The sequence below is a fragment of the Myxine glutinosa genome, chromosome 5, assembly GCF_964187855.1.
Source record: "Myxine glutinosa chromosome 5, kmMyxGlut1.1, whole genome shotgun sequence".
Taxonomy (NCBI): domain Eukaryota; kingdom Metazoa; phylum Chordata; class Myxini; order Myxiniformes; family Myxinidae; genus Myxine; species Myxine glutinosa.
In genome coordinates this window covers 129801603-129823457 of record NC_136265.1, presented here as the reverse complement: position 1 = coordinate 129823457, position 21855 = coordinate 129801603, and the positions used below count along the sequence as shown (strand labels likewise).

Sequence of the window (21855 nt, the reverse complement as noted above, 5' to 3'; positions counted from 1 at the left end):
GTGTTTCATCGCCAATATTATTTATGTATAAAATACGTGAGGGAAATATAGTTGTGTAATTAGAGTCGGACAAGAACGACGCTGTGATCTACTCTCACCGGAACAATATTGAACCATTGGGTAAAGAGATATAATCTTTAATGAATAACTATATCTCACATAGCACGCCGTGATAATACACCGTCGCAATGGGTTATTACCTTACTTTACAATATGACGAAAAAAACTAAAGGATGTAGAGACAAAAAAACATCATCGACAACAAAACCATTGGTAACAACAACAACGACGGCAACAGACGCGTCATGTCACGTGACGTACTCATTTGCCGTCGTTTCTGCCAATTCTGCGGAAAGTTCGGATTCTGTCGCCGTGATCAATAATATTAATCGTTGTGGTAAGGTGGTGGTTTCTTGTTGTCATACGGAGATTATTTACTCACATTTACACGTCAATTACTGTCTACAGAATTATAGTTTTAATCCTGTCCGTGGTTGGACCTTATGTTATGTGTCACCATTTGTATAATATAATATTGCATCGTGGGACAACTCTGAGGGAATTAAATCGCCTCGAAATTGTCGTATAAGGTGAATTCCCGGCTCGACTGTAATTGTAAACGTCAACCTGGTGCTTTGCTGGCCGATGTTACCTCAGTGAGTTACCAGTGCTTAGGTGGATGGTTAACCTGATTGTCCTGTTCACTCGTTGCACTCCTCCATCGCTCCTTGCACCTCCGTCCCTCCTTCCACTCATCTATCGCTCCTTACACTCAAACATCGCTCGTTACACTCATACATCGCTCGTTACACTCATCCATCGCTCGTTACACTCATACATCGCTCGTTACACTCATCCATTGCTCGTTACACTCATCCATTGCTCGTTACACTCATCCATTGCTCGTTACACTCATACATCGCTCGTTACACTCATACGTCGCTCGTTACACTCATACGTCGCTCCTCACACTCACCCACTGCTCCTTACACTCCTCCATCCCTCCTTCCACTCATCTATCGCTCGTTACACTCATACATCGCTCATTACACTCATCCATTGCTCGTTACACTCATACATCGCTTATTACAGTCATATGTCGCTCCTTAAACTCACCCACTGCTCCTTACACTCCTCCATCGCTACTTACACTCATTATACATCGCTCATTATAGTTACACTCATACATTGCTCATTACACTCATCCATTGCTCGTTACACTCATACATCGCTCGTTACACTCATCCATCACTCATTACACTCATCCATTGCTCATTGCACTCATCCATTGCTCGTTACACTCATCCATTGCTCGTTACACTCATCCATTGCTCATTGCACTCATCCATTGCTCATTGAACTCATCCATTGCTCGTTACACTCATCCATTGCTCGTTACACTCATCCATTGCTCGTTACACTCATCCATTGCTCGTTACACTCATCCATTGCTCGTTACACTCATCCATTGCTCGTTACACTCATCCATTGCTCGTTACACTCATCCATTGCTCGTTACACTCATACATCGCTACTTACACTCATACATCGCTCATTATAGTTACACTCATACATCGCTCATTACACTCATCCATTGCTCATTGCACTCATTCATTGCTCATTGCACTCATCCATTGCTCGTTACACTCATCCATTGCTCGTTACACTCATCCATTGCTCATTGCACTCATCCATTGCTCATTGAACTCATCCATTGCTCGTTACACTCATCCATTGCTCGTTACACTCATCCATTGCTCGTTACACTCATCCATTGCTCGTTACACTCATCCATTGCTCGTTGCACTCATCCATTGCTCGTTGCACTCATCCATTGCTCGTTACACTCATCCATTGCTCGTTTCACTCATCCATTGTTCGTTACACTCATCCATTGCTCGTTACACTCATCCATTGCTCATTGCACTCATCCATTGCTCGTTACACTCATACATCGCTACTTACACTCATACATCGCTCATTATAGTTACACTCATACATCGCTCATTACACTCATCCATTGCTCATTGCACTCATTCATTGCTCATTGCACTCATCCATTGCTCGTTACACTCATCCATTGCTCGTTACACTCATCCATTGCTCATTGCACTCATCCATTGCTCATTGCACTCATCCATTGCTCGTTACACTCATCCATTGCTCGTTACACTCATCCATTGCTCGTTACACTCATCCATTGCTCATTGCACTCATCCATTGCTCATTGCACTCATCCATTGCTCGTTACACTCATCCATTGCTCATTGCACTCATCCATTGCTCATTGCACTCATCCATCGCTCATTGCACTCATCTATTGCTCATTGCACTCATCCATTGCTCGTTACACTCATACATTGCTCATTGCACTCATCTATTGCTCGTTACACTCATTCATTGCTCGTTACACTCATCCATTGCTCATTGCACTCATCCATTGCTCATTGCACTCATCCATCGCTCATTGCACTCATCCATTGCTCGTTACACTCATCCATTGCTCGTTACACTCATCCATTGCTCATTGCACTCATCCATCACTCATTACACTCATACATCGCTCATTACACTCATCCATTGCTCATTACACTCATTACACTCATACATCGCTCGTTACACTCATCCATCACTCATTACACTCATACATCGCTCATTACATTCATCCATTGCTCGTTACACTCATACATCGCTCGTTACACTCATCCATCACTCATTACACTCATACATCGCTCATTACACTCATCCATTGCTCGTTACACTCATACATCGCTCGTTACACTCATACATCGCTCGTTACACTCATCCATCACTCATTACACTCATCCATCACTCATTACACTCATCCATCACTCATTACACTCATCCATCACTCCTTTAGAAAAAAAAAAAATTGGGATTTTTGTTTGTCATCGTTTTTTTTTTTTTTTTTTTTTTTTTTTTTTTGTTGTTTTGTTTGTTTTGTATACAAGATCGAGGCTCGCGAAAGAGCGAACATTAATCACACAGAAAGACAAACCGACACATAAAACATATAACATCGGGAGCGGTAGACAAGATGGGGAGAGAGGGGGAAGGACACAAACACAACATTTGAGAGCAGGGACCGAGAGACATGGAGACATCGAGAGATCTGAGAGAGGGCGAGGGCTTTGGGGGGGGGGGGGGGCATGGGAAGGGGGCGGTGGGAGAGGTATAAAACGTATGGACACTGCCAGGACTTCCAGGAAAGAAGTTGGAATTTCAAACAAGGTGGATCTGGGGTGAATTAGCGGGGGTAGAAAAGATCAAGGTTTTGGATGGGGGAAGATAAGAGATGGTGGTGAACAGCTGTTTTAAAGACCTGGAGGGAGGAGTGGGATTGAAGGGAGTGAGGGAGTTTGTTCCAGAGGCGGGAGAAAAGAGGAATGAAAGAGTGAAGGTGAGCAGAGAGCCGAGATTTCGGCAGTTTAACCATCAGAGGGTTGCTGGCAGATCTTGTGCGACCTGTAGGAATATTTGGGGGACAGAGCACAGAGAGAGCTGCGGGTGCAAGGCCGGAGAGGAGTCGGTAGAAGACAGAAAGACCACCTACCTGCCTGCGGTGAGTGAGTGAAAGGCCCTCAGAGATAGCTTCATCGCGGGAGATTCCAATAATTCTGAAAGCTTTGGTTTCAACAGCGTGAAGCCGAGCTAGGTGTGAGGCAGGAGCACCGGCCCATAGGGGAGAACAGTATTCCATTGAGCTGCGGATGAAAGCCTTGTATGTGGTGAGGAGCTCAGGTGTGCCGAGGAAGGACTTCGCACGACGTAGGATGCCCAGTCGGCGACTGGCTTTGGAGGCCAGCTTGGAAATGTGGTTTTCCCAAGAAAGATCATGGCAGATAGTGAGACCCAAAATCTTGAGCGACAGAACTTCTTGGAGAGGATTGTTGAGAAAGTAGATGGGAGGGTTGTCCAGTCGATCTTTTCGGAGAGACATAGTAAGAGTGTGAGATTTGTCAGGATTGAAAGACATGTTCCACTTGTTTGACCAGTCTGTGATTTTGTCCAGGTCTTCAGAGAGTGAGGAGGCAGCAGACTGCCGATCTGAGGGAAGAGGAATGGAGCGGCAGAGAGTGGAGTCATCAGCAAAGAGATAGAGAGGATTTTCGAGAGAGTCAGAGAGATCATTGATGAAGACCAGAAAAAGCACAGGGCCCAGAACACTGCCTTGGGGAACTCCAGCCTGAACAGGAAGAGGAGATGAGAGAAACCCATTCAGGGCCACACGTTGACGACGACTAGAGAGGAAGTCCGCCAGCCATGCGTGGAGATTTCCATGGATACCAAAGGAGGAGAGTTTGGTGAGCAGAGCGGGGTGCCAGACCGTGTCGAAGGCACGTGATATGTCGAGGGAGACAGCTCTAATTTCCTGTTTGGCATTGAGGACCTCCATCCATTGTTGAGACAGCAGAAGCAGCATGTCCAGAGTAGAGTGACCTGGTCTGAAACCAAATTGATGATCAGAGATCAAGCCATTGGAGAAGAGGAAAGATTTCATATCCGAAGCAATGATGGATTCCATGACTTTGCTGATAATTGGGAGAAGGCTGATTGGTCTGTAGTTGCTAGGATCTGTTTTTGCACCTTTTTTGTGCAAAGCGGTGATGTTGGCTGATTTCCAAGCAGATGGCAGTTGACCTTGAGCAAAAGAGAGGGTGAAGAGAACAGAGAGAGGGTGAGATAGAGCAGCAGAGCAGGATTTTAGGACCCGTGGGCTGATGCCGTCGGGTCCAGTTGCAGAATCAGAGTCGAGGGTTGACAGAAACTTTTCCACCTTGTCAGGAGGAAAGGACACAGAGTCCAGGAGCAGCAGGGTACGACTGGGTATGGTGGGTACAGAGAGGGATGGGTTTGGGACACAAGATTTAGAGGCAAACACAGAGTTGAGGCATTCAGCTTTTTCACGTGCGGAGTCAGCTGTGTAGCCGTTTGAGGTAAGGGAGGGGATGGAGGGGGAACAAACACCAGAAACGGATTTGACCAGACGCCACCAGGATTTGGAAGAGGGAGACAGATAAGAGAGTTCGGTCTTGAGAACGGAGAGATATTGTTTCCTGGCTCTCCTGAGGGTGGACACACACTTGTTTCGGGCTTTGTGAAAGGAAATGAGATTTCCTTCCGTTGGATTTGCTTTCCAGGAGACGAAGGCAAGTTGTTTCTGGGCAACAGCCTCACCACAAGATTCCGTGTACCATGGATGGGAGGAAGGGTATGACAACTGAAGAGAGATGGGATAAATCTGTGCATGAGAGAGAGCAATTTACTTTGGAAGAATTCCCAGGATGAGTTGATGTCAGAGGTGGTAGAGATGGGAGACCAGTCCAGATGATTGATGGCTGCCTGAAGACCGTGCCAGTTGGCCTGAGTGAAATGCCAGACTCGTCGACGCTGAGCAGGCTCCCTGAGGATGGTCAGAGAGATGTCCACTTTAACAAGGACATGATCAGATGATCCGATCGGAGCAGAAGAAGAGCAGCAGACATTTTCAGGGAAGTTAGTCATAACCAAGTCCAGAAGAGAAGATGTTCCGTTGACTGAGATCCGGGTCGGGAAATTGACAGATTGTGTCAGTCCCAGTGAGTCGCAGAAGTCCTTTGCTGAGGAGCCATGGCTGGTGAGAGAGGTACCCACACCCAGCCAACTGGCATGATGACAGTTGAAATCACCACATATGAGGAAGAGAGAGTTGGGATGAGTAGATAGAAGTTGGTCCATATCATCAGACAGCGAGATGTAGATGGAGTCATCACTGTTTGGTGGACGGTACAACACACATATGAACAAGAGGTGGGAGCGAAGGGGAAGCCGTAGCCAGAGGTATTCCTGGGGGTGAGGTGGAGAGAGTGCAGTGCAGGGCGAGTGAGGAAGAGAGTTTTTGATAAAGATAGCAACCCCGCCTCCAGGACGAGGCTCAGGTCTATCATACCGGAGGAGGGAGTAGCCCGGGAGAGATACTATGGAATCAGAGACATCATAAAGGAGGAAAGTTTCTGTTAAGCAGATCACGTCTGGTTTGACAGAAGCAACCTGTATGGAGAGATCAGTTAAGTTTGAACGAAGGCCCCGGATGTTTGAGGTCCATACCGTTAATGAAGAGGAAGGGGGAGCATCAGATACAGAACAGGGGGGAGGAGGGGTAGGGTAAGATGTGGAAGAGGTGGAAGAGGTAGGGAGAGCTGTTGAAGGTGTGTCAGAGATTTCAGAATAGCTCGGAGAAAGGGAAGGATGGGGCGGACAAAAGGTTTGATGGTGATTGGGTGAGCCACAATGAGGTGTTATTTGAGGAGGGGGAAGAGTGAGGCAGAAGGTTGGGGGAGATGGAGGTGAGAGTTTGAAGGGGGAAGAAGCGGGGAGGACGCTTTGAGGAGGGGGAGTGAGAAGGGGGAAATTGAGAAGCAATGAGGGTGGGGAGATTTGAAGGGGAGGGGTGAGGGGGGAGTTTGGGAGGGAAGGGACAAGGGGAGGGATTTGAAAGGGATGGGATATGGGGGAGATTTGGAGCGGAGGGGTGAGGCAGGATTCTAGGAGGGGAGGGGCGAGGGGGCGTCTTGGCGGGGAGGGGTGAGGGGGTAGTTTAGGAGGGAGGGGGCAAGGGGGGAGATTTGAAAGGGATGGGTGATGGGGAAGATTTGGAGGGGAGGGGTGATGGGGAAGATTTGGAGGGGAGGGGTTATGGGGAAGATTTGGAGGGGAGGGGTGAGATTGGATTTTTGAAAGTGTACGATTTATGGGAAACGAACATTTATTGCAAAATGAGTTTCTTGTGACCTTCGAGTTAAAAATACGTTTAAGGACGCTGGATGTAGGATGGAGTGCAGGAGAGTTTAGGGAATGTCGAAAAAAGGCACTATCGGAGATGGATATTTTTTTTGGGATGAATTGATTTGGTGAGCAAGTCGAAAGCAGCCTTTTAAAGAAGAAGAAGAAAAAGGTGGTATAAAATATGACGGAATACATAACTTGAGGGGAAAGTGTAAACATTGAAGGTTAATGAGTGAAAACTATCTGGGGAAATGGGGGAGAAACACGTGGTCGAAGAACGAACGAACGAATAAGAATGAATAAACGAATGAGAACAGAGAAGGAAATGTTTTTTTTTTTTTTTTTTTTTTTTTTTTTTTTTTTTTTGAGTTGAGATTTACACAAGGAAGTAGGCTATGGGTGAAAAGACTGGGAATACAGAGAACGAAAGTTATTGGATCACAAACGACGGACCGCTGAGAGAAAAACAAAGCCTCAAGGTTGTACAGTGCACACTGTACAAGGCCTCAAGACACGACACGAATTAACACGATTTTCAATACAGGTATGAAAGATTTACACCGAAAAATCTTCGTCAGGACACAATATACGTACAACACCATAAATAAATACAGTTTTAACGAAAATACAAATGGGAACAATCACTTAACTTCGATTTCAAATCGTTCGCGACGCGGCAAAGGCCTTGCTCGCGACACGGCAAACAGACGATCAAATCAAACGATCAAAGACAAGACGATCAAAAAGCAAAGAGGTGCCTTTATAGTGCCTAAGGTTTTGTAGCTATCCAAAAGGAAATATTAAATGATATCCGACCTCATTCCTTAATGGGTGTAAGGTAGTGTTTCAGGCCTCCACAAAGAAAAAAGAAAAAAACAAGACCAATGGTCAAACAATGGCGTAGCTGGGCTTGCGTAGAATGGAGGATCTGCTATCTCCCTGTCATGTGACCAGAGCCTCAGCTCTGATTGGTAGATGTTTGTGAGGAACATACATACACCGGATGGACAGACAAACGCTGTTCGAGACGGCAATGTCCTACAAGGTATGCCGTAAAAATATGGCTTCTGAACCATGTGACCGATGGTGTCATCAAAAAATGTTCTCGACCAGTTTATTCCCAGATCACACTCAAGAAATTTCGTACTGATCAGATCAAGCGTTCTACTTGTCGATTTATGAGGTCATAATGAAGGCATCTATGACATCGTCATTGACATATGTTATTCCCGATGGGGAGTAATTTACAATGCGCCACCTTTTAATTTTTTCCATGGAGCCATTTTGGAGATATAGAGGTGCAAAGTTTTTTGGTCTTTCCAAGATTACACCCATACCACGTGACCTATGACATCATAATTATCATTTTAAAAATTCCACAGGAGGAGGCGCTCCTATGGTGAAAAATTCGTGTCAATCGGACCAACGGTTCCAGAGAAAACGAATTTTAAAGGGAATAAACCCAGAAAATGCCAGCGGAAGGGACAAACATACATACAAACACTGTTCCAGATGCCATTGCTCTACAGGCTACGCTGTGCCAACAGGATTAGAACAGCACCGGGCAACGCTGGGTATACCTGCTAGTAAGTACTAAACGGGTGGAAATTGTGAGAAGAAATAATGAGGTATAAATGTTTTGTTGTTTCCGCAGGTGCATTTCAAGAGCCATGAATGCTGTAAATGCTTCACAGTTGATCCTCCACTTACATTTAATTATGGGGGGGAAACATGCTGTTTCACCCCCCTCTAGTGTCATCCTCTCTTCCCCACTCCATTTTTATTTCCATCCTTTCAACAGCTCCATGCATGAGGAGATTGATACGACCTTTTGTGAGATCTTCCCAATTATCTGAGATTCTTCCATCACCGATTTGAGTTGAGTTGTCAAAGTTCTCGGCACACTGATCAACTTCTTTCGTGCACCACATAGTACAGCATCTCGACACGAGGTATGCCCAGGTGGACAGCGATGCTCACCTAAGGAGGTTTGTCAACATGGCGACTAGATTGTGCCCTCTGTCTCAGTCATTAACACATGATAGTACAGGAGAGATTGGAAAGCAGGTTCGAGCTTCCAGTACGAACACCATCTCATGTGGCCTGACATTGGAAGGAGACCGAGGACAACACAATGGCACGGAAGGTAAAAAGGTAAGGAGTGCTTTGCAAATCCAAGGTTGACGAAACGAGCAGACAACTGTGACTTGCATCCTGATTGAATGGCCTTCTGCTATCGGACTTCCAACTTGCGTTTCTTTTTTCGTTTTCTGGCTTGAAGATTGGCTGGCCGTCCGGGGACACGGACCGAGCTGCGTTTCGTGGATCGGAGTGCACGTCTGAGGAAGAAGATGAATGCGAGAATGGGGAAGATGAAGAAAAGGAGGATGGTTGTCGGGGGCACAGCCGACCAGCCACTCCAACTCTTCTTGGTCATGAAGTTATGGAAGACCGTGCTCGGTTTACGGTGAGATGTTACGTGCGCTGAGAATGGTATTGCACAGACGTCCTCGACCTTTTGACTCACTTCCGTTTGTAGGTAATTGATTTTCAGCCGCCTGGGTATGCATGGTGGTGGTGTCTGCTTCTGCATTCAATTTCTGGTGGAATCGGTTCGTACCGACTCCTGGTATGATCAGTGTCAGCAGGTGATACTACCTCACTCAGCAGACCATACTTTAAGTTTAAAAGAGAATGTTGCCTTCTTTGTCGACAACTTCCTTGTCCGTCTGCGTGATCTGTGTGTGTGTGTCTCTCTCTCCTCCCTCTCCCTCTTCCTCTCCCTCTCCCTCCATTCCATTGTAAGTATTATACGCATTCTCTTTTTGGTCCATAAAGTCTTTTTGTCGGCAAATTCAAGGCTCATGGAGAAGCTAGAACATAGAACGGATCGGAATGTAACAGAACAAAAGGAACAGTAAAAAGAGAGGGGGGAGTGGGGAAACACAACAACAGCAGGGATGAGGGGTAAAATAAAGGGAGACTTGGAGAAATAATGGATTTGGGGAAAAATGAGGGGTAGTGGTGGATGCATGGAGTGAACAAGATGGATACAGCCACAAACTGTCAGGAAGGAAAAACTTGGAAGTAGGTGGGCTTGGGAAGGGTTAACGAAGTCGTAAAGATCATGGCTTTGGATGGGGGGGAGGAGAGGCGGTGCAGGGAGGGAAGAGATCTAAGATTGTGCTGAACAGCTTTCTTGAAGCCATGGAGGGAAGAAAGACGTTTAAGACAATGTGGAAGTTAATTCTGCAGGAGTGAGAAAAGAGTGGAGGAGTGGAGATGAGCAGTGATTCTGAATTTTGTGAATTTCACCAGGAAGGTGTTGGTGCTCTGCAGAAACTTGGGGGGGAGTGAGGTGGGGGTAGAGGGGAGGGGTAGACAAAACCGACCTGTCAGTGATAGGCCTATAGACTCTGCTTCATCACGGAAGATTACTATGATCCTGAAGGACTTGGTTTCCACAGCATCAAGCTCAGCAAGGTGCGAGGTTGGGGAGCAAGCTCAGACGGGAGAGCAGTACTCCATGAAGCTGCAGATAAAGGCCTTGTAGGTGGATAGGAGTTCAGGTGTGCCAAGGAAGGACTGTACGGCAGAGGTTACCCAGTCATGGACCAGCTTTAGAGGCCAACTTAGACGTGTGGTTTACCCAAGAAAGATTGTGGCTGATAGTGAGACCTAAGTGAAATTCTTCCAGAGGATTGTTAAGAAAGTAATATGAGAGGATTTGCCAGACGCTCCTTTCAGATAGAGAGTGAGAATGTGGGATTTGTCGGGATCGAAAGACGTATTCCAAGTGCTTTGGCTGGTTCGTGATTCTATGAAGGTTCGAAGAGAGGGAGGATGCTGAAGCCTGCCTGTCTGAAGGATGAGAGATGTCACGGCAAAGAGTGGAGTCCTCAGCAAATAGATAAAGGGGATTTTCTGGAGAGTCATAGAGATTGTTGATGAAGATCAATAATACCACTGGGCCTAGAACGCTGCCTTGGAGCACTTCATGCTTGACAGGGAGAGGAGATGAAATGATTCCGTTGAGAGCCACACGTTGGCTACGAGAGTAGAGGAGGTCAGTAGGCCACGTGTGGAGTTGGCCTTGGATGCCATAAGCACAGAGTTTGGAGAGTAAAGCAGGATGCCAGACTGTATCGAAAGCACGAGATGTGTCCAGAGAGACAGCCCTGATCTCATGTCTGACATTGAGGGCCTCCATCCATTGTTGGGCGAGTTCAAACAGCATGTCCAATTGTCCAAGGTGGAGTGACCTGGGCTGAAACTAAATTGGTGATCCAAGATGATGTTGAAGAAAAGGAACAATTTAATATTACTATTAGCTGCGATGATGGATTCCATGACGTTGCTGATGATTGGAAGTAAGCTGATAGGTCTGTAGTTGAGGGATTCAGTTTTTGCCCCTATGTTTATGTAATATGTTGATGTTTCCTGGCTTCCAAGCAGAATTAAGATAATCTTGGGTAAATGACAGGATGAAAAGGGCAGAGAGACGATTTGTAAGAGAAGAAGAGAAGATTTTTACGACACAAAAGCTGATGCTGTCCGGTCCAGTTGCAGACTCAGAGCCGAGCGTTTCCAGAAACTTCACCACCTTCTCAGGTGCAAAATAAACAGACACCAGGAGCAGTTGGGTGTGACTGGGTAGGGCAAGGGGTTGCGGACACAAGATTTGGAAGCAAACTCAGAATTGAGGCATTCGGCCTCTTTACAAATGACGTCTGCTGTCTTGCCATTTGAAGTGGTTTGCTTGTAGTCTCGACTGGATATTGAACGGTATCTTCGGGCCAGTACCACGGCTAAAATTGTACATCTTGAGCATAACCTGGATCTCTTTATCTCATTCGAACCCTTTTTTGCTGTACGTCTGTCAGGAAAGGTGAATCTCCAAATGGAGGACTTTTCAGTCGATAGACTTGTGAGATATAATTGATCCTTGGACGATGCAACTCGCATTCTTTCTTAATTATTCAACAGTTGAATGTCTCCTCATCAGATTTACAAGATCCTTGTCAAACCTAGGCCCGAGGAGAGCTGGGTTGTCTTCCGAAGGTACACGGACTTCGCTCGACTGAATGACAAGGTAGATTGATCTAGTCTCCCCTGATTGCTGACCCTTTTGGACTTGTTGCTGGTACCTTTCATGTTACTGACATTGTGACCTTTCCTGTATCTCCTCCAACTGTCTTGTTGTTGCGCACAGCTGAAGGAAATGTTTCCTGGGTTCCGGCTTGCGCTACCGCCCAAACGCTGGTTCAAGGACAACTTTGATCCCATTTTTTTGGAGGATCGGCAAGCCGGCCTGCAGGCCTTCTTGCAAAACCTCGTCGCACACAAGGACGTTACCAACTGGTAGAGTGGGATCCTTGGGAGGGATTGTGAGTGCCAAGTAGTTTTCGGGGATTGAGGTCGTTCAATTGATTTTTGTACAGTCGTTTGTCTTATTTTATATTACTGTATTGTCAAAACTACAAAAGGATTGGCCATTTGTGGTTGTTATGAAACAATTATGGAGCATTATACAGACTTGGCATTTAATATGGAATTTTTTTCTTTCTTGACTTGGGTTTACTTTCTCAACTCAGTATATCAATCTGGTGAGTTTCTTTTACACTTTGGTGATTTATTTGTTAAAAGAACCATGTAACTGATTGTCTGTCGCAGCAAGAAGTCAACAACAGAATTATATCACAGGTGGCGTGGCAAAATGTACGGACAGGTACTTTTGATGATTGGCTTCACAGTCGGGTATACAAGGGTTGTTGCGTTCTGTATTAGTGGAAAACAACTGCTGCACGTCTCCAAAAGTTATTGCCGCTTCCTCTGGAGATGGTCCGTCAACTCGACAATGCTGTTTGTCATGGAGTAGTGGCTTTACGAAATTACGGCATGAAACAGCGTGCTATTGCTCGGCAGTATGGCATCACTCAAGGTCAGGTGTCATAGATCCTGAAACGAAATGCTCAGAGGGGTGTCCCTACTCCAATACCGAGGACAGGACGTCCCCGCAGAACCACAAGGAGGGATGATCGCCAGCTGCACCGGTTAGTCCGCAATGGCCGTACCAAGTCAGCTAATCGGCTTAGGGCTGAGTGGCAGCAACTGACAAATGTGCCTGTATCCAGAAGGCCAGTCAACCAACGACTGGTTCAAGCAGGCTATCGTGCCAGGCGTCCCCTGAGAAAGCCACGCCTGACCAGACAACACCGCCAGCGCCGATTGCAGTGGGCCAGAGAGCACCGTCAATGGCAGCCAGGACACTGGAATCACCTGATCTTCAGTGACGAGTCTAGATTTCTGGTCTATCGTCAAGATGGCCGCGTCCGAGTGCGCAGACAAGTGCATGAAGCCTACAACAAAGATTGTATAGTGCCAAGAGTCCAAGCTGGAGGTGGTGGGGTGACCGTTTGGGCTGCTTTTCATGCAGGGGGCAAAACTGACCTGGTTGTTCTGAATGGAAACCTGAACCAGTTCAAGTACAGGGCCATTCTGGAAGAAACATTGCTTCCATTTGCTCGTGCAGCCTTTCGAGGAAACTTTGTCTTTCAAGATGACAATGCACGGCCTCATCGTGCTCGCATGATCCAACACTTTCTTGCTGACCGTGGTGTAGAGCATATGGAGTGGCCTGCCATGTCCCCGGATATGAATCCGATAGAGAACTTGTGGGCAGAATTAACGCATCAAATCGACCACTTGGACCAGCAGCTGACCTCTGTGCGTGAATTGCAGCAGGCTAATGTCACTGCATGGCAAGCGATTCCTGTCTAAACCTTGGCAAATCTCGTGAACAGCATGCCTCAACGTGTACGTGCTCTCCTGAATGCTCGTGGGGGTTACACGAAGTACTGAACTGTAATTTTACTGTCCGTAATCCCAGTCGTAATTGAACTTTTGTTTTTGTTAAAAAAATTTGGCTAATGTGCAAAATAAAGAGATACTTCTGGAAAACGTACAGAAGTTTAACACAGTACTGTCCATGAATTGAGTTCGATATCAGTTTACATCACTTTCAAGGATCAATTTATTTGTTTCGAAATGTCAAATGTGGTTTTTGTTTCTTTTAAAGGTCACATTAACAAAATCTCGAATAATTTCAACATAATTCCAATGAACTTTTGGTTCTAAGACATCTTGAAAAGTAAGTTCACCCCCACAAAAAAAATATTCCATATTAAATGCCAAGTCTGTATATAGATTGATGGAGGGTGGAGCGTTATAGTTGTTGTTCTTTTTTTTCTCCCTACAGTATCCCAGTTCGTGACTTCCTCTGTTTGGATGAACCTCCTGGGCCTTTTGACAGCTTGGTGGAGAGCCGGGTAAAAACCTGGATAATGCAGTCGATGTACATATGGCACTAGGCATACGATGATGTCCTGCCTGCCTCCAATTCACGCTCAATGTGTCTGCAGGCATTTTGTGAAGGTTTGGAGGAAACAAATTATCAGCTCCAGCGGGACCTCCTGGATCGGCAACGTGAGATCGACACCTTGCGAGTATCTCGGGATTTGTCGACAAACCGTTTGGCGGTACTGGAAGGTCAGCTCAGGTATTCTCGCCATGACGTTGGGGTTTCTAGTGGACCTCCAACACCTCACTCCTCTTCACCCTTAGTCCTACTTTGGCTTTCTTGATGTCGTTTTTAATATGGAAACGAAACCTGTTGTTTCGAGCACTGGTGTTAATTTGAACTTGTGCAAATCCATGTAACATTTATTGGAGGAGGAGGAGGAGAGAGATACGATGCCCATTTTGGGTGGTGATCCATGATAGCGCTGTTTTGGAGATCTCTTCATTTCTTATCGAGAATCGTGAAATTGCTAGACTCGTTCAACAGTTAAGTTTAGTCAAGCGAGGTCTGATTTGTGAGCATTGGTGGATCTTTGCTGTTGCAAATAATTTGACTGCTTTTTGTTGTTTTTTTAATCTTTATTTTATTGTCTACTAGCAAAGGTACCTGGCGTTGCCAGGCAACACAGGTTCTCCACTCCCACCCCTTCCCCTCCTTCATCCCACCCATCCCCTGCCTCCTCCCACTCCACCTCTTCTCCTCCCTTTTCACCCGACCACTCCCTCCAAACTCACACGCTTCCCCTCCCCCCAGACTCCCTCCTCTCACTCCCCCTACAAACTCCCACCCCACCCCTAGCCCTCTTCCTTTCACCCCACCACTATCCCTGAAGACCCCACCCCTTCCTCTCCCTTTTCCCATTCCACCACTCCCTCTGGACTCCCAGCTCTCCTCCCAGAGAGGGTGCAGATAGAAAGATGTGGGAGAGAGAGAGAGAGAAGGAGGGAGAGGAGAGAGAGGGGAGAGAGGGGAGGATTCAGTTGGGGTCCGGAGGGAGAGAGAGGAGGGGTTAGAGCGGGGGGAGGATGTGAAAGCGAAGCATCACCACATGTCACTATATAGTACACACCGGGAGGGATGGGGTGCGAGGAGGGGGTGGGAGCGAGAGAAAGAGAGGGGGGAGCGAGGGAGGGGTTGAGGGGCAAGCATGGTAAGGAGAGAGAAAGAGGTGGGAAGGAGAGAGAGGGCAGTGAGAAAGAGAGAAGAGTGACGAGTGCAAAAGTGAGTAGGGAGGAGGGGAGAAAATCCAGCAGATGTGACGCCCAGCATAACATCCATCTGAAGGACGGTACACAGAGTTTAGCAGCATTTCGGTCTCATTTCTTCTCCGGGTGTCTACAGATGCCTCCAGGCAGTGTTTGTGTCTTTATTTTATTTCCGAACACGTTTCACGACTAAAATGCGACAACCTCTACAATCTCTTAACCTGAGCCGAATTTCAAAAGGTAAACGGCGGAATGGAGCTTAGCAGCAGTTCCGACTGCTAAAATAAGTGTTCGTTTGTTATTTGAGAATCTTCGAACGTCTCAGGGCAGACGGCACAGATAAAGTACACAAAACACAAAAATGGCAACCACAAATATGTACCTTTTAAATAGAGTTCTTTAAAAGTTAAATTAAAGTATGAAATTATCACAATTCAATCCACCACAGCGAGCACACAAACTGTCAGCCTGTGCCTTGCCAGCGAGAGCTCAACATGGCGGAGTTCCAAACACGAGGTTTGATTCGAAGTTGTAATTTTTATAGGTATATTAATATACTATAGTAATATAATGAAGGCAGATTGCACAAAAAATGTGAAACAATGCGATCTGGTGTTAAAAAAAAAAAGTGTTGTTGACTGTATCGCCATGGCTTGCAAAAGCAGTTTGTAGAGCGCGCTCCTATTAATTATCTTTAAAATACCGGGTGTTTAAAGTTACCCAAACATCCTGTTTTCATTCATACACTCCCTCGGAGTTCCATTAGTATACATGCAAAGTTTCGGCCCGTTAAGTTTCATGGGTTTGGAGTTATGGAGGAGACACACACACTCTCTTATTATTATTATTATAATTATAGATTTTCATGTGGAAGTAGAGGGGCAGTAACATGAATAAGTGTTCAAAAGGGTTACATGTAATGGAGAACCACAATTGAGCTATAGCAGCGTTTGGTATCGATAAGAGGGAATCAGCAGGACATTGATTGAGGTACGTTAACCACCGTCAGAAGCAATGACAAGCTGACATTTTGGGCCTTTGGAGTTGGGGCTGTTTTGCTCCCGCGGAGGCTTAATGCCGAAAACCTCCTCGCTTCCTATGATCCGTTGTTCCACCAGCCTGCTGACGCAGTTATACGCTGGGCCTCACCAACAAGACCAGATCTTTATTCTATTTTGGTATCGGCTGCCTGTTCAGCTCGACTTGGATTCCAACTCGTTTTGCCTTCAACTCTTTTTATTTTATTTTATTCCTTCATCTAACATTGAGAAATTGAATGAATTAATTGGACGGGTTATCTGTCTGGTTTGGGGAGTTGCTGCGTCTGTAAAACGTACCGCATGCATCATCTTGTGTCCTCGGGTGAAATCGCTTGAGGCAGCATGGTTGTCCCATGGCGGTGTGGTGCGGTTTTACAGAGAGTTGGGCGTGGAGCCGCGTCTTCAAATTCAAAGTGACCGTCGAGGTTCGAGCAGTGAAGGGGAGTATTCAACAGTGGAGGCCGATCAAAGTCCCATGATGACTGAGAGCAGGTGTGTCAGATGTGATTAAATTGTTTATGGTCCGCACAAGTATTCTTTCCTTTTCCTCTCCATCACCTTCATTCACACTCTACTGACTTGGTCCCCCCTTAAACATGGCCACCTGTCCACCACAGCCCTAGGTGCACCGGGGCACCTGCGGAAATGGCCGAGAGTCCTGAAGAGCAAACGGTCGCCGAAGTCGAGCATCACCCAGGCCTGGATGATTCCTCCTCTTTCGAGCAGGCCGAAGAAGCTCTAGCTCTCAACGAGTAAAGAATAGGGCCATGGATTACTTCCTTCCCTTCTGCAGATTTCAATCTTGTATGGGATTTGGACTCCCCTTGAGATTTCTCTTTTTTTTATATGGTGACGTTTCAGGTTTGCTCTTCGCTCTATATCCGTGTATATTCCTATATTTTATTTTTTTACTTGTGAAGGATTTTGTTCGCTTGCTCGTGCTTTGGACGGGTTTCAGATCTGCCACTTTATTTGTTTTTTTTTGGGGGGGGGGGGGGTGGAGAGGGCGTTGGGGGCTGAGGGGAGGGGGGTCATCCTCTGTTGATTTTGATCTTCGTGCGCCATCGGAACCTGTGCAGTTGGTCTGGATTTGCTGGAATGTCATCTCTACAAATAGGCTGCTCGTTTTAGGAAGCAACTGTAATCCTGCCTCAAAGTACCTTTGCCAATGCATTTCATGGAAGATGCGAGGAGAACCGGAAGTGTGGGGGGGAGGGAGTGGTGTTCTAAGGTTGTTGTTGCTGTTGATTAGTGGTGGGAAATGCTTGCACATTGCATGCTGTTGAATGTATAACCTTGTTGCCTTCGTTCAACTCATTCCAAGTAGTTATCGGAAGAGTAATTTGGTGGTTCCATGTTTAAAAGTTTCCTTTTTTTAAAATTGATGTGAGTAGGGAACATTCAGCTTCTTGGATTTCACAATGTCGATGACAGATCATCTTGTGGGATGGCGAAGTTTACCAGTGTCACTGGTTGTCTACGCACTTGTAACGGACAGCCGGGCAGCGTTCTGTAGTACTTTTCACCCGCCGCGAGTGTAATTCTGTGGGTAATCGGACGGTTTGGCACGATCCGTGTAATCCCATGTCGTCTATGCAATCCTGGTCCAGAGTAACCGCCATTGTATGTTCAGCTCGCCGGATGTGGCTCTCCGCGAATCCAAGGGTTCGAGCGTCGAATCGGTGTCCAACCTGCTAGTTAGGAGTGTCTCATCAGATGTACTTCAGCATAGCACTCCACCGTGTCTTGTTATTATCAAATCATTTGGTGGAAGGTAAATGTTCAATCCTATCAGAGGGTCGCCGAAAACACACTGACTCGACTCCATACTTGCTGACTATGCACCATTGCTGGGAAAACCTTATTTGAGGTCCCAGCTTAGCGGGTATTAAAATACCTCCTGATGTACCATAACCGGAGCCAGATCTACCCTACTCCACTTGAATAAGGTCTCTCACCGGTTAACTACTCGCAAGCCTTCGTCCAAAGGTGTGTCCCCACGGAACTAAAGGGTTTACATCATGGCGAAGATTGCGTGATGAAAGGGCAAAATTGAATGGGGATGGATTTGAAACGGGTACCAAAGGCCTGTAATTTTGTGCTGCTGAGGATCGTTACATTTTGTTGTTTATCTATGTAGATATATTTGAAGAGTCATGTTTGAAATATGTAAGGTAAACCAAAGCATGAATTTATAATGATTTTTAATTGATAATAATCATAAAAGATACTTTCACCATGTCTGAACTGTTTTGCTTTTTTTGGGCGAGGGGGTTTTGGAGTTTGTGCTGATGGTATTGCTCACAATTGGAGAAGAGTTAGTGCAGCAACAAAGGGAGTAACCTGGGAAATTTATCGGAGGGGAGGGGTTATTGAAAAGTTTGGGTGATTGAGGCTGGTGTTCATCCTATTTCATCTCCGGCCTCAAAGTCCACCCAGACCCTTTTTATCTGTTCAGTCTGATTTTAAGGGGTCAAAGGTGAGACTAATAAGCACACGGTTTGTTGTTCCTTTGCTTTTGAGCCGTTGAAGATGAGATTTGGTACAATGGGGGTTTTCAAACAGTCACGATGGGGATGCGGGGAAACATTTGTGATTCGAGTCGTTTTAGGGATTATACAGAGGTCAAAATGGGACCTGAAATTCGAGTTTCTCACTTCATACAAAACTTCTTAAACAAATATCTTACCCACAATCCCTTCAAGCAAAACAGGTAAACAATGGTCCACTGTCTTGATTTGCCGACGGTTTAGGTGATCACACACAGGTGATGATGCACCTTGTGCGGTCCTCGAAGCTTTTTGCAAACTCGGTCACTCTGGCTTGATTATGGCCTGGTCTGACCTTTGAACCATCTTCGCTGCTCGGTACACGGATTGTGTGGCCACTGTCAGAAATGGTGTTTGCATTGACCAGAATTTTGTAATATACAACCTTGATTAAATACTCAGCGTTCAGGTTTGCATAGAGCACCTTCAACTTATTATCATTTTATTTATTATCATTTTATTATTAAGACACAATTATCATTCACTTCCGCTTCCGGTCCGGTCTGGAGAGGACGCTGGCGTTACTTGTTCGCCGCTTCACCGACTGGGCCATTGTACATAGTTTGCTTTTCTGGTGGTCGTGGCGGATTTTTGACCGTTGGGTCTGCCCTCTGCTCGGTCCCGGCTCTGCTCCTGGCTTCGCCTGCCCGGCTCCTCCACTGTTTCCTCAGGCCCGCTCCCGTTGTTTGTGGCCGTTGTTTGCGGCAGTGGCTGTTTGCCGCTGTGGTCTTGATTAGCGGCTGCAGTCGTTTGCCGCTGCGTTTGCCGCTTTGCCTCCTCGACCTTGGCCTCGTACTCGTCCCTTCGCTCCTGCCTGGCATGGCTCTGAGATACTCCGCCGCAAGGCTTCTTCTGCTCAATACTCACTCCACCTCATCATGCATCTCTGCAATCAAGTACCACGGACTCCTGCGACGACCCAGATACATTCATAGAGGCTCCGGTTGTGTTTGTTTACTTACATACAGGTCACTCCATTCCCGTACTCTGGTCGGCTCAGCGCACTCCCACTCATTGTCCCAGCGCACCTGGTCACAGCAACGCACACGATCGCACCTCCTGTCTGCAAACCCTGGCTAAATCACCTGAGTTCATCCCCACCGTACAAAACAACATCAAGCTCACCCTGTTCAATACCCGGTCCCTCAACAACAAAAGCCTCATCCTGAACGACTACATTCTGGATAATAAACTGGACTTTCTCTGTCTCACTGAAACCTGGCAACAACCTCTGGACTACTTCTCACTCAACCTCACTACACCCAATGGATATTCTTACATCAATAAACCATGCTCGGAGGGCCGAGGTGGTGGAATTGCCGTAATTCACCGACAAGACATCAAGACCAGCCTAATCTCCATCTCATCTGCTCCATCATTTGAACACCTGGCTTTTAAACTCTCTGGTCACACGCAGTCAGTCATGGCTGTTGTCTACCGCCCTCCCAAACCACACCCATCATTCCTGTCTGACCTCTCCTACTTTCTGACCCAGCTCTGTTCCCTCTCCCCCTCAATCCTCCTCCTCGGTGATTTCAATATCCACATGGACTCCACTGACTCCACAATAACCACTGCCTTCACTGATTTACTCACCTGCTTTAACCTCACTCACATGTCAACTTTCCTACCCATAACCGTGGTCACATTCTGGACCTTGTCTGCTCTACTGGATTAATTTTGCACCATCTCTCTGGCTCCGACCTCACCCTCTCTGACCACTTAGCCATCACTATGACCATCAACATCCCCACCCCAGCACCAAGGCATTATCGCACTATCAACTTCCGTAAGCTAAACGCTCTTTCACCTACCTCATTCTCATCCACCCTCTCTGAAAAAATATCCACTTCTCCCTTCGTTGACCTCCACACCCCTTCTGACCTCACTGACTACTACAACCACACTCTCTCCTCCTGCCTTGACCAGCTTGCGCCTATAAAAACCAAAACAGTTTCTTTCACCCATTCTGCTCCCTGGTTTACCCCTGAACTCCGCCTGATGAAAACACGTGCTCGCCAACTTGAAAGACTCCGCAATAAAACAGGCCTCACAATTCACTCCCAAGCCTACAAGGACCACCTACAGCACTACAAAGATGCCCTCTCCCGCGCCCGCTCTGCCTACTACTCTCAAATTATCCACTCTGGCTCCGGAAACCCAAAAGCACTCTTCTCTACAATAAACAAACTCCTCAGCCCCCTGAACACCACCACCCAGTCATTCACAGTAGACAACTGCATCTCCTTCCTTTCATTCTTCCAATGCAAAATTGACAACATCTACAACAGCTTAACCACCACCGCACCCGCTCCCCCTCAAACCACCTGCCCCCCCTTATCCTGCCAACCTCTGTCTCAATTCTCCCCAGTCTCCCCTACTGACCTCTCTGAACTCCTCATAGGAATGAAAACTGCCACCTGCACTCTTGACCCCATCCCTTCCAGCTTTGTCAAGGCCTCCCTTCCTGCTCTCTCTCCACTTATCACTGCAACGATAAACTCCTCCCTGTCTACAGGCATCGTCCCACCATCCCTCAAAATTGCTGCTGTTACCCCCATTCTGAAAAAACCTGGGCTCAACCCTGACACCCTAAATAACTTCAGACCCATTTCCAACCTACCCTTTCTGTCAAAAGTTTTGGAATGCGCTGTAGCCACTCAACTCAAACATCACCTCTCTGCCAATAACCTGTATGAAACATTCCAATCCGGATTCCGCTCCAACCACAGTACTGAAACTGCTCTCCTCAAAATCACCAACGACCTTCTCCTCTCCTCTGACGCCGGCAACCTCAACATTCTCATCCTCCTCGACCTCAGCGCCGCCTTTGACACCATCAATCACACCATCCTCCTCACCCGACTTGAAACCACCTTTAACATTACTGGCACTGCCCTCTCTTGGATCGAATC

At 46.6% G+C, this 21855-nt stretch overlaps 1 protein-coding gene across 4 annotated transcripts; it reads left to right on the top strand.

The window, feature by feature from the left end:
* Positions 1-265: 265 nt before the first annotated feature.
* LOC137427089 (sorting nexin-16) lies at positions 266-18632 on the top strand. Of its 4 annotated transcripts, XM_068116248.2 has the most exons (10): positions 306-397; positions 8169-8372; positions 8588-8940; positions 9068-9253; positions 11792-11878; positions 11999-12147; positions 14045-14114; positions 14208-14344; positions 16770-16883; positions 17009-18632. In XM_068116248.2, exons 3-10 carry the CDS (start codon positions 8785-8787, stop codon positions 17145-17147), a joined length of 1038 nt encoding a protein of 345 aa, XP_067972349.1. In that variant the 5' UTR covers positions 306-397; positions 8169-8372; positions 8588-8784; the 3' UTR covers positions 17148-18632. The 4 variants fall into 4 exon arrangements, with proteins under 4 accessions (XP_067972351.2, XP_067972348.1, XP_067972349.1 ...); XM_068116250.2 differs by lacking the exon at positions 8169-8372 and having other exon boundaries at positions 266-397; positions 14208-14334; XM_068116247.2 differs by lacking the exon at positions 8169-8372 and having other exon boundaries at positions 266-397.
* Positions 18633-21855: the final 3223 nt, after the last annotated feature.

What these genes read in the sequence shown, in the direction of transcription:
- LOC137427089 (XM_068116247.2), top strand. Translation starts at nt 8,785, where the DNA reads ATGGCGACTAGATTGTGCCCTCTGTCTCAGTCATTAACACATGATAGT. An exon ending in TCGCTCGACTGAATGACAAG is followed by an intron (nt 11,879 to 11,998) that starts GTAGATTGATCT and finishes TGTTGCGCACAG; the next exon opens with CTGAAGGAAATGTTTCCTGG. An exon ending in CCCATGATGACTGAGAGCAG is followed by an intron (nt 16,884 to 17,008) that starts GTGTGTCAGATG and finishes TGTCCACCACAG; the next exon opens with CCCTAGGTGCACCGGGGCAC.